Source organism: Natrix helvetica, assembly GCF_964273705.1.
Source record: "Natrix helvetica genome assembly, chromosome: 2".
Taxonomy (NCBI): domain Eukaryota; kingdom Metazoa; phylum Chordata; class Lepidosauria; order Squamata; family Natricidae; genus Natrix; species Natrix helvetica.
Window position 1 is genome coordinate 82,443,562 of NC_138552.1, and position 15,136 is coordinate 82,458,697.

The 15,136-nt window shown below is 36.8% G+C and overlaps 1 protein-coding gene across 2 annotated transcripts in view; it reads right to left on the reverse strand.

The window, feature by feature from the left end:
* The window catches only part of BNC2 (basonuclin zinc finger protein 2), a 444,437-nt gene that overhangs the window by 19,833 nt on the left and 409,468 nt on the right, over positions 1–15,136 (reverse strand). Inside the window, exons 4-5 of one of the 2 annotated variants that reach the window (XM_081940177.1) lie at positions 11,376–13,342; positions 217–260 (exon numbers count right to left, since the gene is read on the reverse strand). In XM_081940177.1, coding sequence (XP_081796303.1) covers positions 254–260; positions 11,376–13,342 — 1,974 coding nt within the window. In that variant the 3' untranslated portion in view covers positions 217–253. The remainder of the gene's footprint in view (positions 1–216; positions 261–11,375; positions 13,343–15,136) is intronic. The other variant, XM_081940176.1, reaches the window with a different exon arrangement.

Consider the following 15,136-nt stretch of genomic DNA (forward strand, 5'->3'; position numbering starts at 1 on the left):
TATGTGTATCCTCTTCTTTCCTGCAGGATTTAACACCAGATGTTTCCATAACTGATGATGCTTAATAGGAAGGATTTTCATTACTACTATTTCAAGCAGCATTTGCTGGTAGAATATTGTGCCCCTTAATGAAATTACAGTTCAACCCCCAGCACCATGAACAACATTGGTCACTAAAGCTTTTACAAACGGCATAGAATCTGAGAAAATATTAACCTTTTATAGGGAGAAAATCCAAAAGGTAAAAAACAGTTCAGCACCTATAAAAAAAAGAAGAAGTAAAGAAGCGCTTATTAAATGCAGGAAATGAAGAACAAGCAAAATTCTTGCAAATTCAAGACGTGGAACTTAAGTCATTACCAACCCCTTTCAATATGAAACCAATCATTCACACCGGTCACGAAGGCAGCTCCCTCTCTGCTCAAATTATTCACTTGGAGATAAGCTCTCACCAAACTCTTTAGGGGTTTAGCTAATTTACTGCACAGATATGGCACGTCTGTTGTAATAACAGGTAAGATGTGTTGGGGTGGGCCATTTATCAGAATTAGGCGTCTTTCTCACTCTGCAGTGAAGGATGCCGCTGCCTCCGCTGCTTCTCACTCTCCGGATTCCCCCATCCCCTTAGGGCCCATAATGTGGCAGGCAAACAAAATTGACAGTCTCTTCTTGTCAACAAGGAGCAATTCTCCCGAGGAGCCACTTAGCTGTTGAGGAGGAAACGATGTATTAGCGTGCCTGTCCCAGGAATGTTAATCATCTTCTGAGCTCCCTCTGACTTTGACATGAGCAAAATCACCAAATTTGTTTACTAAATGAATTGTAATATGCTAATAAGAGACTGTGACATATATGGTCAAGCCAAACAGATGGTTTGTTTACTCCACTTTGCAACGTTATAAATGTTGTAAGTCAGGAAACGTTAGGGAGAATTATTGGGTATAACTGCAGAGGTGGCTGAGCTGTTTGCATACAAAATGCCAGGCCGGAGCAAAAGGGAAGCCATTTTTATCTCTCAGAACGCTCCCAAGCATTAATATCAATATGACATCTGTGCCGACTGTGCTCATTCCCCTGGGGCAAATGTTTTGTTGTGAATTTACCAGGGTATTTTCTCTTGTCTGGGCCTTTTTTGTCTGCACAGCTTCTTGAAAAATCAAGATGCAAGAGTTCTCCACTCTAGCAAGGCTTGGAAATTCAGTACATACCTGTTGAGGTGTTAAATGAAATGACTCTGCTGGTGTGAACAGAATTACATTTTTCAACAGCTGCATGTGCTCAAGGTCAAGACATAATCTTAATATATTACTATTGTTATTCGTTAAGATCAAAAGACATTACAAACAGAAAGCATTACCACTCGACCAGTTGCCAGAGCTACTCCCAAATGTGGAGCTGTTGCACTACAAGCTCACACTTTACAAGCTGGCTTGATGCAAACCATCTTATTTATAAAGGAAGAAAGCAGTGGGTGGTGGGGAGACTGAAAGTTTATAACATCCAAAATTACTCACTATCATGTAAAGGAAAAAAGTGACCGGGCTTTGCTAAAATAATTAAGGAATTGTGTAGAATATGAATTATGTTTGAATCACAGCTTTATACACAGTTGGCAGCAGGCTAACTTAATTATAATTAGCAGTCCTAATTAATTGTTTGAGATTATCAATTCTTTCCCTGTCTCCAGAATGTTTGCAAGCTATCTGCACACAAGTGATTCATACATACCTGAAGAGAGTGGCTTCAGTGGCTTTTATGGATCTTCTGCATGCCACCCATGAAAGGCCAAATTCTTTTTTTTTTAATGAATACCAATTCCTGAGATTTATGGCATGGAAGATCATTTGAACTCAGTGGTTTTTAGAGCAAAATGCTTCATCCAAAATTCATGCCAATTTATCCTCCTAAGATTTTTCTCACAATATTTAGGAATTTCTGAACTCAAGCTCCATTAGATGGAAGAATAGATAGGTCACAAATATCCTGACATCTCCGTCATAGTATTTGACTTCCCAAGTCTGTTGGCACTAAAGCCATGTGATACTGTAGACATTAATGTGTTACCTACATACTTTTGTAATATACCTATGCAATAAATTTGTTATTTTCGGGTTTGAAATACTAGTTTGTGCTATTCAAAAGGCAGTTATGCTGCCTACATACATCATTATACCATAGGAACTACCAACCTGGTTTAAGGAATTGCACAGCATGTTGATAAAGAAATGACATATATTTCACCTTAACCAGCTGGAATAGTTTCACAAATTGTGCAGAAGTGGTCACATACAGCTTTCCCAGAGAGATTATAACAATGTCTTCCATTTTTGGAATGCACTGTGAGTCAAAAAGTTTATCCACACGTTGTGTATGCACCTTGACTCACAGCCAGAAACACAAAATGGCTGATGAAAAGCATTGAGTTTATTTGAAAATTAGAACTGCATTTATTCTGGAGGTTCAGTTTATGAATGAATTAAGGGGTGATGAACTTTGAGAAAGTTTTGATCTATCTTGAATTAAGGTTATTTTATACAAATACATTTAACAATGTATTTCCTAGTTAGAAAGGAATTTGAATGAATTATGTAGACTACTTTTCAAATTACAGGGATGATATTAAAAGTAAAAAGTTCTTGACTTGAAGTGGTATTTTAACAATGAACTGTGTTGTGGCCATGAAGAAACAAAATCTGACAACTAATTTCAAAAGTTAAATATCATGATTTATTTAGATGCTAAACTATTTTTGCAAGTATTTAAATTTGAATATTGTGGTAATATTTCTAAAGCACTGCATACTAGTTTGATTTCTGATCTACTATATTCCCTTATGCAGATTTTAAAAAAATATTTTAGCAGTTGCCTACATAAGGTTTAGTAGTTGATTATCAGCAGAGATATATCTACGCCAGTTTTGGTCTCCAACGTTTAATGGGATTGCTCCATACATCTCTTGTTATTGGATATTAAATTTGGAGAAATTTTGCTTTGTTTTGTTTTAAAAAAATCCTATGCCTCAGAGGCCAAGTAAATAAAAATTGAGTTTTCGTTCTGAGGCTACTCTGAAGCACGAACTGTAAGCAACTGTCCCAGACTGATGCTTATATCACATCAACTGATTCCTGACCAACAAAGCAAATTTCAATAAAGTAGTTTCACTGGTTTAACAGCGGTGAGCTTTTGGGATTGTCAAAGTGCAAAGGCTTTTCCAAGGAGAGAAGGAATCAGCAGCTGAAATATAATTAACCTTCCATTCTCAATGCAAAACTGCCACACACACAGGGGCTCTGCAGTCTGTTAGTGAAGTTATAATGGCCAACAGGCACAAGGAAAATTGGTCAAAAGTTGGCAGCTGCTGTCATATTTTTAGAATTATGATTAATGACACTAATAATGCAGATGATTACTGATATGTGTATCTCCTGCAGTTTATCATATTGCACTGCCTGCCTACGTCCACAATAAACACGGTGCTATCATTTACCTCTTTATTGAAGGCAATCCTTTCTCTTGTGAAGAAGCATACTCTAATTACTTTGTAATGTTTTATGTCTCAAGCTTTTTACAGCTCTGGACCCCAACAACTGCTTCATATCTACTATTGATTAATTACAGAATGTTTAATCAAAATTTAGAACCTGATGTTGTCATTTATAAGCGCCAAGACTGCCAAGGTGCTTAAGGTCTCCTTCCAGATAGAAATAAAAAGAGAACGCCAGGTTCAAAAATCTCCCAAATATGCAAGATATTTAGAGATGATTATTTCCCCCACCCCTGGTTTCTGTTACATGCCATTACAGTTTCCTTCTCTTTTAATTACTTTTTGAACTCAATAGGCATTTTGTGTGTGTGACATCAGTATGCTTTAGAAGAGACAAAATAAATGCCATCCTATTCTTCTCTAATACCTACGCAACTTATATTTCAGTCCCCATGTTTTACTTTTAAAATGGTTTCTGACTTTTGGGGGAACAGAGGCATGAAAATTCACAATATTCAAGCAGGTTTCTTTAGAGGGAAAGTCTTTATAAATGACAACACAGTTTTGAAGTGGTTAAACAAGTAGGACAAAAATTTCAGAGACAAATACATAAGATTTTTTTTTAATGTGGATTTTTATGGCACTGTCATACAACCATTCACCGTTGAAGTTAAGTGTTTTTTTAATACCATTACTGAACTGCTGAAATGGATGCTAATATAGCTTGGAGTGCTAATGTCAAGTCCTGGTAATAAAAAAGACAGACTGCTGAATGAAATAATTTCGAGTAAAAAAAAAAAAAGGAGAAGGAAAAGAACAAAAGTGCTCTCGCTTTCCACTTTTATTGAATTGGGACTGACTGAGCCAATTGCTTTAGAAGTCTGTAAAACACAATTACTAGTGAGCCAAGTGACCCTGCTGTGCCCCCTTTGTGACTGTATAGGCTAAAAAGCCTGTCGAATAAGTGCTGTTTCTATATATGGTTATCAAACTTCTGAGGTTTCTCCAGCAGAGCTACTCCTTTCCGAAGTCACTGAATGGACACCCTGTCTTAAGAAATCTTGAAACTCACGGCGCGCATGGATTCTCACCAACTTCTAAAATGTCTGTGCAACTAATCATGTGATTCTTCTGATGCGCAATCTTTAAAAAGACATTTCAAGGACTGCAGGCAGAAACCTGTATGAAAACAGTCCTTGAGATGTACAGACATACAACTTGACTATCTTTTTTTAAGTATGTATTTTGATGTCAAGTTTAATTATGGGACAAAATGATTGAGATGAATCGATGAATAAAAAAGAAAGAAATATTCTGGCAAGGACTCCCCCCCCCCCCAAAAAAAAAGTAAAGGAACTTCATAACCTACAAGTCAACACTTTTGGAATCTATCATGAATTTCATAATTTGAAATTCATATTTGATATGGAAATTGGAATGTAGAAACTTTATAAAAACAAATAGCATCCAATGCAAAATGTTGTTCAAGTGAATCCCAGCCTGACCTTCTTTCAATTTTACAGGGAAAAATTGCTCTTTTTTTCAATTAAGCCTATGGTTTATATATTTGTAACATACTACTTAGGGCAAATTAAAAGTTTTTGTGGGGAAAAGCTTTTCTGTTCATGTAAGAGTTCACCTTTTAAGGGAAAATAAACATTAGACAGCTAAATTCTCCTTTATTCAAGAAAACATCTTCTCAATAATGCTGATCTTAGAATATCTATCTGAAAGTTTCTGAACCTAGAAAAGAATCAGCTTCTTTCAAATCTCATTAAAGGGATTTGCCTCCCAAACCTCCAGTTTAGGACTTCGATTTTTACTAGCCATTGATATTTAGTTGATATTATAGTATTGTCTAATAACTGCTCATTTATAGAGCAATAAAGGCAATGGGATACTTCAGTAAACTGTAAACTGTAAAATGCTATGTAAATTTTGAGTTTTTAATAGGGGGTCTTAGCAGCTATTATTTGGGGGGAGGGGTGAAACAGACTCGCAGAAATAAAAGATGTAAAAGTGATACGGCATTGAGCTCAACATCAAGAGAAGACTTTTTTTCCAGACCACTTTTTGGGTGGTGGTGTCATATTATGGACCTCTGAAAATCTAATAAGTAATTCTGATCTGAAAGAAAAGTGTGGAATATAGGACCTTAATTAAAATGTCCTTCATCTATGGCTTTGTTTAAGGAGTGCTTTTAATCAATCTCTCACTTCTGCTGACCATCCTAATCTTTATAGCATAATATATGTTTAGTTCCAATCCCCTACAGCCCAAACCCACCTTTTGAAACAAAAATTATCCTATTCTAATTCTATTCTATTATCTTCTTCTGCATCAGTATGCATGGTCTTCATTAAGTTTCAAGGAAAGCACCCCCAACTCTCCGAGAAATGCAATTAACATCATAATTTAGTTTAAATTTCCTGCAATATCAACTTATATGACAGGATGGCATTGTTTAAAAAACGTCTGGTTTCAGTCAAATAGCTTCTAGTTGTCAACTTAGACATTGTTTTAACACTGCAAACAAATACTGAACAATCCACTTCATTGTTCAACCAACTTCATTATTTCTCTGCTTACCCTTTCTAAGAAGAAGATTGGATTTTATACATCTTAAAAATGTTGGTCTCACCTCACCCTAGCTTTTCAGGAAGGCTTTGCATTCTGCCACTACTAACCTTAGCAATGCCTTCTATATTTTATATTATACTTTTCAACTATATCTGCAAACTGTTTGCAAATGGCTTGCTACATCACTAAGAGAGATTTAGAAGAAAATCTATGTGATTATAGTTAACTACAGATGCCTTCAACCAGTTAAGAAAAGGCATTCACTTGGGGCAGTGGATGAAGAATTCTGCAGTTCATTTATCTCCAATCAGTCACCAAGGATCTCCAATAATGCTATCCCATTTTGCCAAGAATTTTAAGAAAATAGAATTCCCTAGGCCAAACTGTTCGTGGAAGAAGAGGAATGCAGCAGGGGAAAGGAAAAAAAAAGATGCAAAGCCAGCCATTATTTACTTCTGATTCCCTTTCTTATGAAGTTAGAAAATTAACTAATCACAGAAAGAAGATATTATGAACAGAAGATGCTGCCTGATTGCAGGGTTGATTTGGCAAGGCAAGAAACAAATTCCTCGCCTTGCCGAGCAGTCCCGACTCGCCAATGAAATGGCTTCAAGCTACAGCACAACTGAAAGTGTGCCTGAAGATGTAGAGTTTTCAAAAAAGAAAAGAGGCACTTCTAAATTATTTTATTAAATTGTTACGCAAGCAGCTAACACCTTCAAGTGCTAGATTTTCTCCTATTAAGTCACAGTTAACTGCACATATCTGTAAAGTCACCACCACCTACTTTCAAGCATCTCCTTTCCAGAAGTACTGATGGGCTCCTCAAAAATCGCACAGATTTGTTCGGAAAGCAGTTCCCAAAAGTTAACTTTCTAAGTTTCAAAAGCTAGCGGGATGAATGGAAAAGGGGGGGGATGGCTGCTGTGGTGTTTAAGAGGTGATAACAGGAGGTAGGTAGTATTTGTTCACATCTTCACCTTTGTTGATAATGTATGCAGTGGCTCGTCGGACGTATTTAATGTTAATTTATTCAAGCACACCTGTACAGGGCTGGAAGTCAGGTAACTAGATAAGCAAGTCGCATGCTTCCGCTTTCTTGATCTAACTACCCAGAGGCCTATATCCACACAAATTTAGTTCTGGAAACATCAGCAGATTTTAATAAACCCAATCCAGATGTCTTTCTCCATACAAATCAAGGAGTTTACAAGTTTAAATCTGGACTGATTTAACTAGCAACCTAATGGCAGAATCACACTTGGCACCAATAGTTGCCTCATATTTATTTATAAGTCACCTTGAGCAAATATTATTTTGTTTTTAAATTTATTCAGGGGGCTGAATCACCTTTCCCACCTTGCAGACAAACACACATGCTTTTTGTTCTGTGAAAATTTAAAGAGAAACGTTAACAATTAGCATCCTTTGCTCAGAGAGAGGCAATGCATCAAGTTCCTTCCTTTGTAACTTGAAGCAGTTAACCGTGGTAGTGCAGATGTATTTATTTTACAGGAATCCAGGAACTGAAAAAGTGAAGTAACCTATCTGACCGTGCAGAAGTCGTGATCTGGACGCGAGTAACAAAGAAGACTTGCACTGCCAATTGCTGATAGCAATAGGAAATGGATATTAAATTATTGGCACTTTTCAGAACGATCAATATGAAAGATGAACGTTTCTTCAACATTTAAATATCTGAGAAGCCCCTTCCTTGTGGGCATCTAGCTCTAAACAGTTGCAAAGTCTATAGCCATCCTAATTTCAAATAGGCCACTGACAAACTATATAGCCTAGCCTTTACTTATCCAAGGTTTCTCTGAAGTTGAAGTTCAAGATTTCCTTGGAAATTGCCAATTTAAGTGAGGCCCTGTGTTTCTATTAAGGACCCCTTGGGCTCATAACGAAAATCATGTTATCCGTATGACAAGTGGGTAAACAAGAATGGCTAGAATCAAAGCCAGTTATCAAACGCCATTCTGAAGTTTCAGGTCCATAGTTGTTAAAGCATACTGAATAGGAGAGGCCATATGCCTTGAAGAATAAATAAGATGTTAGTGCAAAAAGAATAATCAGTGCTTAACATTTAAGTCTCTTTTTATCATTTTCAATGCATGTTATTTAAAAAATAACTCTGCATGGCCACAAACTTATTCTTTGTGATAACTGCCCTCTTTTTCTAAGAAAGGTTTTATTTGTTGAAAGATTACATTATATTTTCATAAATGTGGTTATGCACCATTGAAAAAAGGTGCAATTGCCGGTACTACTACAGAATAGTAGTAGTATAGTATGTTGGATTTAATGGTACGTACAGTAAATAGTATCTTAGATTGAATGGTAAGATTTGACATTCCTCTGTACAAATTACATTAGAAGTGTCACACTTCTGCTACAATATGCTAGAATGGTTTCAACTGGTTTCTAACACCTGTTAAGATCATTTAAGTTCACTCCCTTTCAATTATTATTCCTCTACTTATTTGGTAATGAAGTAAGACACTGTATGTTCAATGCTTTCTTTGTTTGCTAAAAGACCAGATTGGTCATAAGATTTTCTCAGAAAGTTAAGAAAACAAATCTTACTTCATAGAAAAGGTCATTAAAGCTAAATAATACTTCAAGGCCCATTTAGAATCAATAACAAGTTGAACTTAAGAATTAATAATGAAACATTAATTCTTAATCTCAAATGCATCTATATATTCTTAGGTTAGAATTTTCAAAATTCATTACGTTGCAATCAAGTGTAAGATCACCACTAAATTCCAAAGTAACTTTTCTTCATCATATTCTCTTTTTTGTTCCAGTTACCTCCCAATTATGGTTAACATCAAAGCTGTGAAACAATACATTAAAAACAAGTGTACTTATAATTTATTTCTTAAATGTATGCAAAAGCTACCAGTGTTTTTTGCTAAACTGACTAGATTTTTGAAATTTATATTGTCACATTTTATGTTGTGAAAATCTTATAAATCTTTTATTATTTAAAAAATAGCATTATTTTTTACTTCTTAGCGCGTAACATAGTTTATGTGTCTGAAGTTTACTTATCACTATAATTTTAGAAATCCAGACCATCTGTTATAATGGAAGCAACAGCCTATATCTATGTACTGTGACTGAGAGAAAAATAAAATTTTGTATTTTGGAATATTGTAATTCTGACTTCAAAGAAAGAAACATCATAGTGTTAACTATGCCTTTACACAGCTAACGAGTACACTCACTGAATCTATTGGAATTTATTTCCAAGTAAAGACAGATCAGGAAAACTGGCTTTACTTCACCCAAGGGGTCTTAGTATACTGAAAGGATTAACTTTTAAACAAACACTTATTTTTCATGTTTACTTCACAATTCTTTGCAAACTCCTGGCCCTTTAAAACATACATATACACTACTTTCCCAAAAATAGCAGGCTATTTCCCACTGGGAGAGTCTAATCAGGAATCCATTTCATAGGTTTCTTTTCTTTTTTGACTCCTGGCCATTTTTAACATTTTGGTATTACTTTTAAACATTAAACAGTTGTAAATGTAGCTTGCTACAGTTCAGATAATCACCTATAACGAGGTGTCCAATTTCTGCACTGTAAGAATTCTGTTGTTTTGGGATGTGGGGTTAAGGGCACCATGCAAATAACTGCCCAATGAATTAAAGATTGTTTTTCTTTTTTGCTCATCCATTGTTGAAAGCTGGAGAGTGGTGGCAGACTGTACTTCAGCTCCACCTGTTCAGTCTATCTCCTTCCCTTCTCTCCCTCTGGCCTTACAAGATAGAACAACATGGGGACTAGCCAAAGCTAATTAAAAGAAACTAGGATTAAACTGTAAGAAGTGTGGGAATTCCCTGAAAAGCATAGCGTGGGTGAAAAAGAAAACTGTAGCTGAAATGTGGTGAGGGAAGATCAGAAACACATTTTTTATTATCAGTTACCACTAAATAATTTAAACCAATTTCACTTAGCAAGTCATAGGAACTGATTGCGGTCCAACAGATTATAAAGCAGTTTCTTTTTCTTCTATGGCATACCGGTATTGTGTGAACACCAACTGATAATGCTCTAGTATTAATTAACATACTCTGAGAAGCATTGTTTTTTAATGTTATATTTATATGTATGCATGGATATGTGTTGCATATTTTCTGTATGTATAAATGTATGTGTGTTTAAATCCATAAGCATCGAAAAGCTGTGTTAGCCTACCACTGACCCACTTTGGCAAATTCCATTTACCTTACTTTTTTGGAATAAAAAAGGAACTAAACTATTTAGAGCCAGCTGCTTCTGTTTAAACTAAACTATTTCAGACTTGGTGTAGCATAACTGTTGTGTGATATCATCTAAATGTCCAACAGAAGAAAAGGTCCTTATTAATTTTAAAAATATGTCTGAGTTCCTCTTTGTTAATGTGTATGTAGTGCCCAGCTGAATTTGGGATTTACATACCTTGCAGGGATTTACATACCTTACAGGGTATACTGTATTCACACCTGTATGAATAAAAGACTACATCAAATTGCTTCTTTCATTCATTTAATTGGGTTTGTCCAAATCTACAAGCCTGCATTTCATCATCATTATCATGCATGTTGCTTATTAATAGGAAGCCGCACAGGTGTCCTCATGAAATGCTAAAATCTATCATCAGTGGTCACCACTTGTTTTGGCTTGGGTTTTAAGAGTTTTCATGCCACTGTTCAAAATTGAAATAGCAACTTTCAAATACTGAGTAAAGAAAAAAATGAATTTAACAGTCATATCTGTGTACACAGGAATATGTATGCATTTCTGTCTACTGTCTCTTCATCGATCCAACATATTTACATTCTCCTACGCATGAATGGTCTATATGGGATAAAGAAATAATCACCCTGAGAAATGGGAGCTTTGTTTACAAATGGAAATAACAGTTAATTAAGATACCCAGAAAAGCAGTGTAGGACCTACAGTCCTATTGTATTTGCACTTCTATTTCATTATATAATATGATGGTTCAGTGTTTGCATATAGATCTAGAGATCAAGAAAATCAAGAAACAAAACTAACGAAAGATTTCTTGGTTCGAGGAAAGGAAACGTGGTATCCTTCAGTTATTTTTCTGCCCACTGATATGCAGATTGGGAATTATAATCAAAATATCTAGAGGCTACCAGTTTGCTTACCTAGTCTTATATTAAAGGAATATTCTGTCCATATCATTTAAATATATTCCGTATAAAGCCTAAGTTTGGCTTTCTTCGGCTTTGGCTTAAAAAAAAGACAACCCCAGAAAATCAGTTAATAAATTCAATGTTTACTGACCTGTCTCTGCTTCTTCGGGAGGGGAAAGCAGCATTGCAGCCAGCCACTGTGCAGACATGCATCTCTTTTAAGTGAACGTTCCTATAATGGAGTTTCACGCTGTAGGAACTCTTGAAACTCTTCTTGCACACATAGCAGATCTTGGGATCTGGACTTGAGCACAAATCGCCTTCTGGAGAGAATTTCTGTGGGCTGTTATAACTGAATGATGAAGCGAAGCTTTCATGGAGAGCCGCCATGCTGGCACTGCCTCCATTATAAAGTCCGTATTGGCTCATGTAAAACATCTCATATGTAGGGTCTGTAAACTCTTCCTTGACTTTAATTTCACCGGGGTGGGAAGCATCATTGTGGTTTTCATCCGGTCTTTCATGGTTCATCATAGACTTGCTACTTCTTTCATGGATCATGTGTTCATCCCCTTCCATGGATTCCTCACACAGTTTTGGCTCTGAGGATTCAGACTCATTTTCATAGTCCCTCTCGTGCTCTTGGTCATCTGATGTCATACTATCTGTCCTTCTTAGCTCTGTCCTTGAAATGCATCTGTTTTGCCCATTTTTTGAGAAGTCCTTCACAGACAACCCCGGGCTCATCTCCTCCTGAGAATGGCAATGATTGTCATGACCACCATCATGAGTTATGCTTCTGTTATCATTAATTTCATCATCTTCGTAATCAAACTCATCGGCTGTGTCAATAATTTCCTTCTCTATTTTGACAGGCATGCTTGACTTTCGTGGCTTTTTCTTAGGGGCGAGGTCAGCACTTGTTTCTTGGAGGGGCATGATGCCTGCGGGCAGTGTTGATTCTGAAGGGAGAGAAGATTGTTCCATTGTACCAGTTATGGGCATCAATGGACTAGTCGGTAACGAGGTGGGAGGGCTCACCATCTCCCCAGGCGTAAGCAAACTTCTGTAAAAAGGAGGAACCGGCTGTACAGTCTTTAAAGCAGGAAATACGAGGTGGCTAGGAAGAGGATTTTGTAACACAGGATCTAAGGGGGGAGTGGTAAAACCCATAGGTGGTCGCCCCGGACTCGTTAATGTTAGATTTGATTTTGTGCTTGCTATAACAGGAGTGGCAGCACCGGATGTAGCACGGATGAGATCCTTGTCTCGATTGTTTCTTAACATGGGCATATGAAGTCGGGGATTGGGGTTAGCACTGTGGCGGTTGCGACTTCTAAGGGAGCTGAAGACCATGTTGCAACCTTCGATTGTACATCGATGTTTGATCTTAAGGTGGACTGCATTGTAGTGGATTTTCAGGGTTCCCTTGTCATAAAAGGTTTTCCCGCACGCGTTGCAAAAGACCCTTCCTTTCCGCGAGGCTGAGCCCATCCTTCGCATTCTGTGAATCCTGAAAGAGCTCTTTGTATGTTCGGGTTTGGATAAATCACTGACAGGGGTCGAAGTCTGAACAGGGGAAACGGAAGTTGGTTCGCTTTTGGGCTCCACGTTGGTGATGCTGGTCAAGGCATTCCTGCTGGAGGTCTGCTCGTTCTTGAAAGGGGCTGGGGAAACATCAGATTCACTGCTTTCATTAAATTCATTCTGAGTTGAAAGGTTTGGCTCACGCAGTCTCAGCGTTGGCTGTTCCAGCAGGAGCCCATTTGGAGGCAAGCCCAGTAGTGGAGCGGAGACTGGATTTATGTATTGAAATGGTAGCAGGAATGCTAGGCTGTTTGGGATGTTTTCGAAATGATGAATGCTGGAAGGGTTGCTGTTCTCCAAGTGAGCAAGGAGACTTGGGCTCCTGGTTCGATTATTGCTTTCAATAAAAGTCCGTATGTCTGAGTCTGTCTTTGAAGATGGCACAGCAACGGCTTGCCCTTCTTTTTCTTGAATTGCCATCAGCTCCACGATGGATTTGGTTTCTCCAAACCTCAAAAACTGCTGAAGGGTAATAATCTCTTCTTCCCTGGACATGATGGCCCAGCGGTCCAGCACTTTGCCTGCAGCATCCTAGAGGCCATATCAAAGAAACAACAAAGACAAACACAAAAGAAGAAAACCTTAATTGATTCTGCATAATTATTGATTTCGATTGAAAGTGCTGTTCTCACTGCTCATCAAACACTAAGCTCTGAATACTACATGCAAACACTTCGTTGAAAGCAAACTTTGCTACCAAGAAAACATAATAATTGCAGGGAAAGAAACAGAGTGGTTTAATCATCATCTCTGAACTGAGCTACTGTCAATAATATCTCTTGTGAGCTAAACTAAGAGATCTTTTTTTAAACAATAAATGCTAATATACCATACAATTAACATTCATTAATAAGAGAAGGTAATCTCTCACTACGCATTGAATCAAAATGTCACCGACTGTACCTTCAATCCTTGTTAAACGGTGTCACTACAGGAAATATTTGAAATATGCATTTAGTGACATGCAGTTTATGTCTTTGATATGCAATTTGGAAGGTTTGTTTTTTAAGCAAATTAATAAATATAACCTATAGCTAGACATTATAATTGAGGTGAAAATGTCAAAAACAACAACATAAAATATTAAGGAAAACTTTAATATATTTTCTTCTTCTTTTCAAGGAAGATTTAAAATATGATTTTATAATAAAAAGCAGAATTTACTGTTTTGATTCATGGAATTGCTGTTCCTGTGTAAACTAAATTTGGCTAGAGTCAAAACATTATGACTTTTCACCACTTTTAATAAATAAAAGTAGCAAGCATTTTTAAAAGTAAACATCTGATCACTGCGGATATCATAAATGTGTAAAAATGTGCTTTAATATTACCTTTTGATAGCAAAGGAAAAGTCCAGGGAGAATACACATCAGTAATCACCAGACTATCTGTTGTTAAATATACATTAAAAAGCATTTCACACTTTCATTTTTGCTAGTAAGTATGAGATTTGCCTCAAGGTAGAACTTAAAAATTCTGCACTGTAATATCAGACCATCCTCCTTAACAGCATGCATGTGTGAAAGCGAAAAGACTGTTTAGATAATAAATATATTGTTTCTTGGGCAATTTTTCTAGTTAAGTTCATGCCAGCCATATTGCCAACTTTTATAATTTTGCTGGCAAACTCTTTTCCTGAGCATGAAGCAGTCAATAAGTTGGTGACTTATACAGATAAGCATGTGTAGTTCAATCTCCTTGTCTGTTGTTCTGATCTCTAAGTAGACTTCCTCTCCCCCTCCCGCAAAATGCAGAAGGATCCATAACTCTCTATTAAACTATACAAAACAAGTGAGTGGAATATTATCAAATGATATAATATACTGTATATATAAACAGTAGAGAGTGTTTCATTTCTTCAAGCCGACAATACAAAATTATGAAATCATTACATGCATTCATTGACTTACAGCCATTTGTTTAGTGACCATTTGAAGTTACAGTGATGTTGAAAAAAGTGTTTTATGACCAGTTTTCACACTTATGTCTGTTGCAGCATCCCCATGGCCACGTGATAAAAATTCGGGTCCTTGGCAATCAGCATGTACCTATGACAGTTGCAGTGGCCTGGGGTCACGTGATCACCAGGAGTAACTATTCCAACTGGCTTCCTACAAGCAAAGTCAATAGGAGAAGCCAGATTCACTTAACAACTGCGTGATTCACTCAAAAACTGTGTCAAAAATGATCATAAAATGCGGCACAGCTCCCTTAACAATCGTCTTGTTTAGCCACAGAAATGCTGTGCTCAGTTGTGATTGTAAGTTGAGTACTACCTGTACAATAAAATATCTAGTAGAAAGTATGTAAAAAAGGAAGATCTTA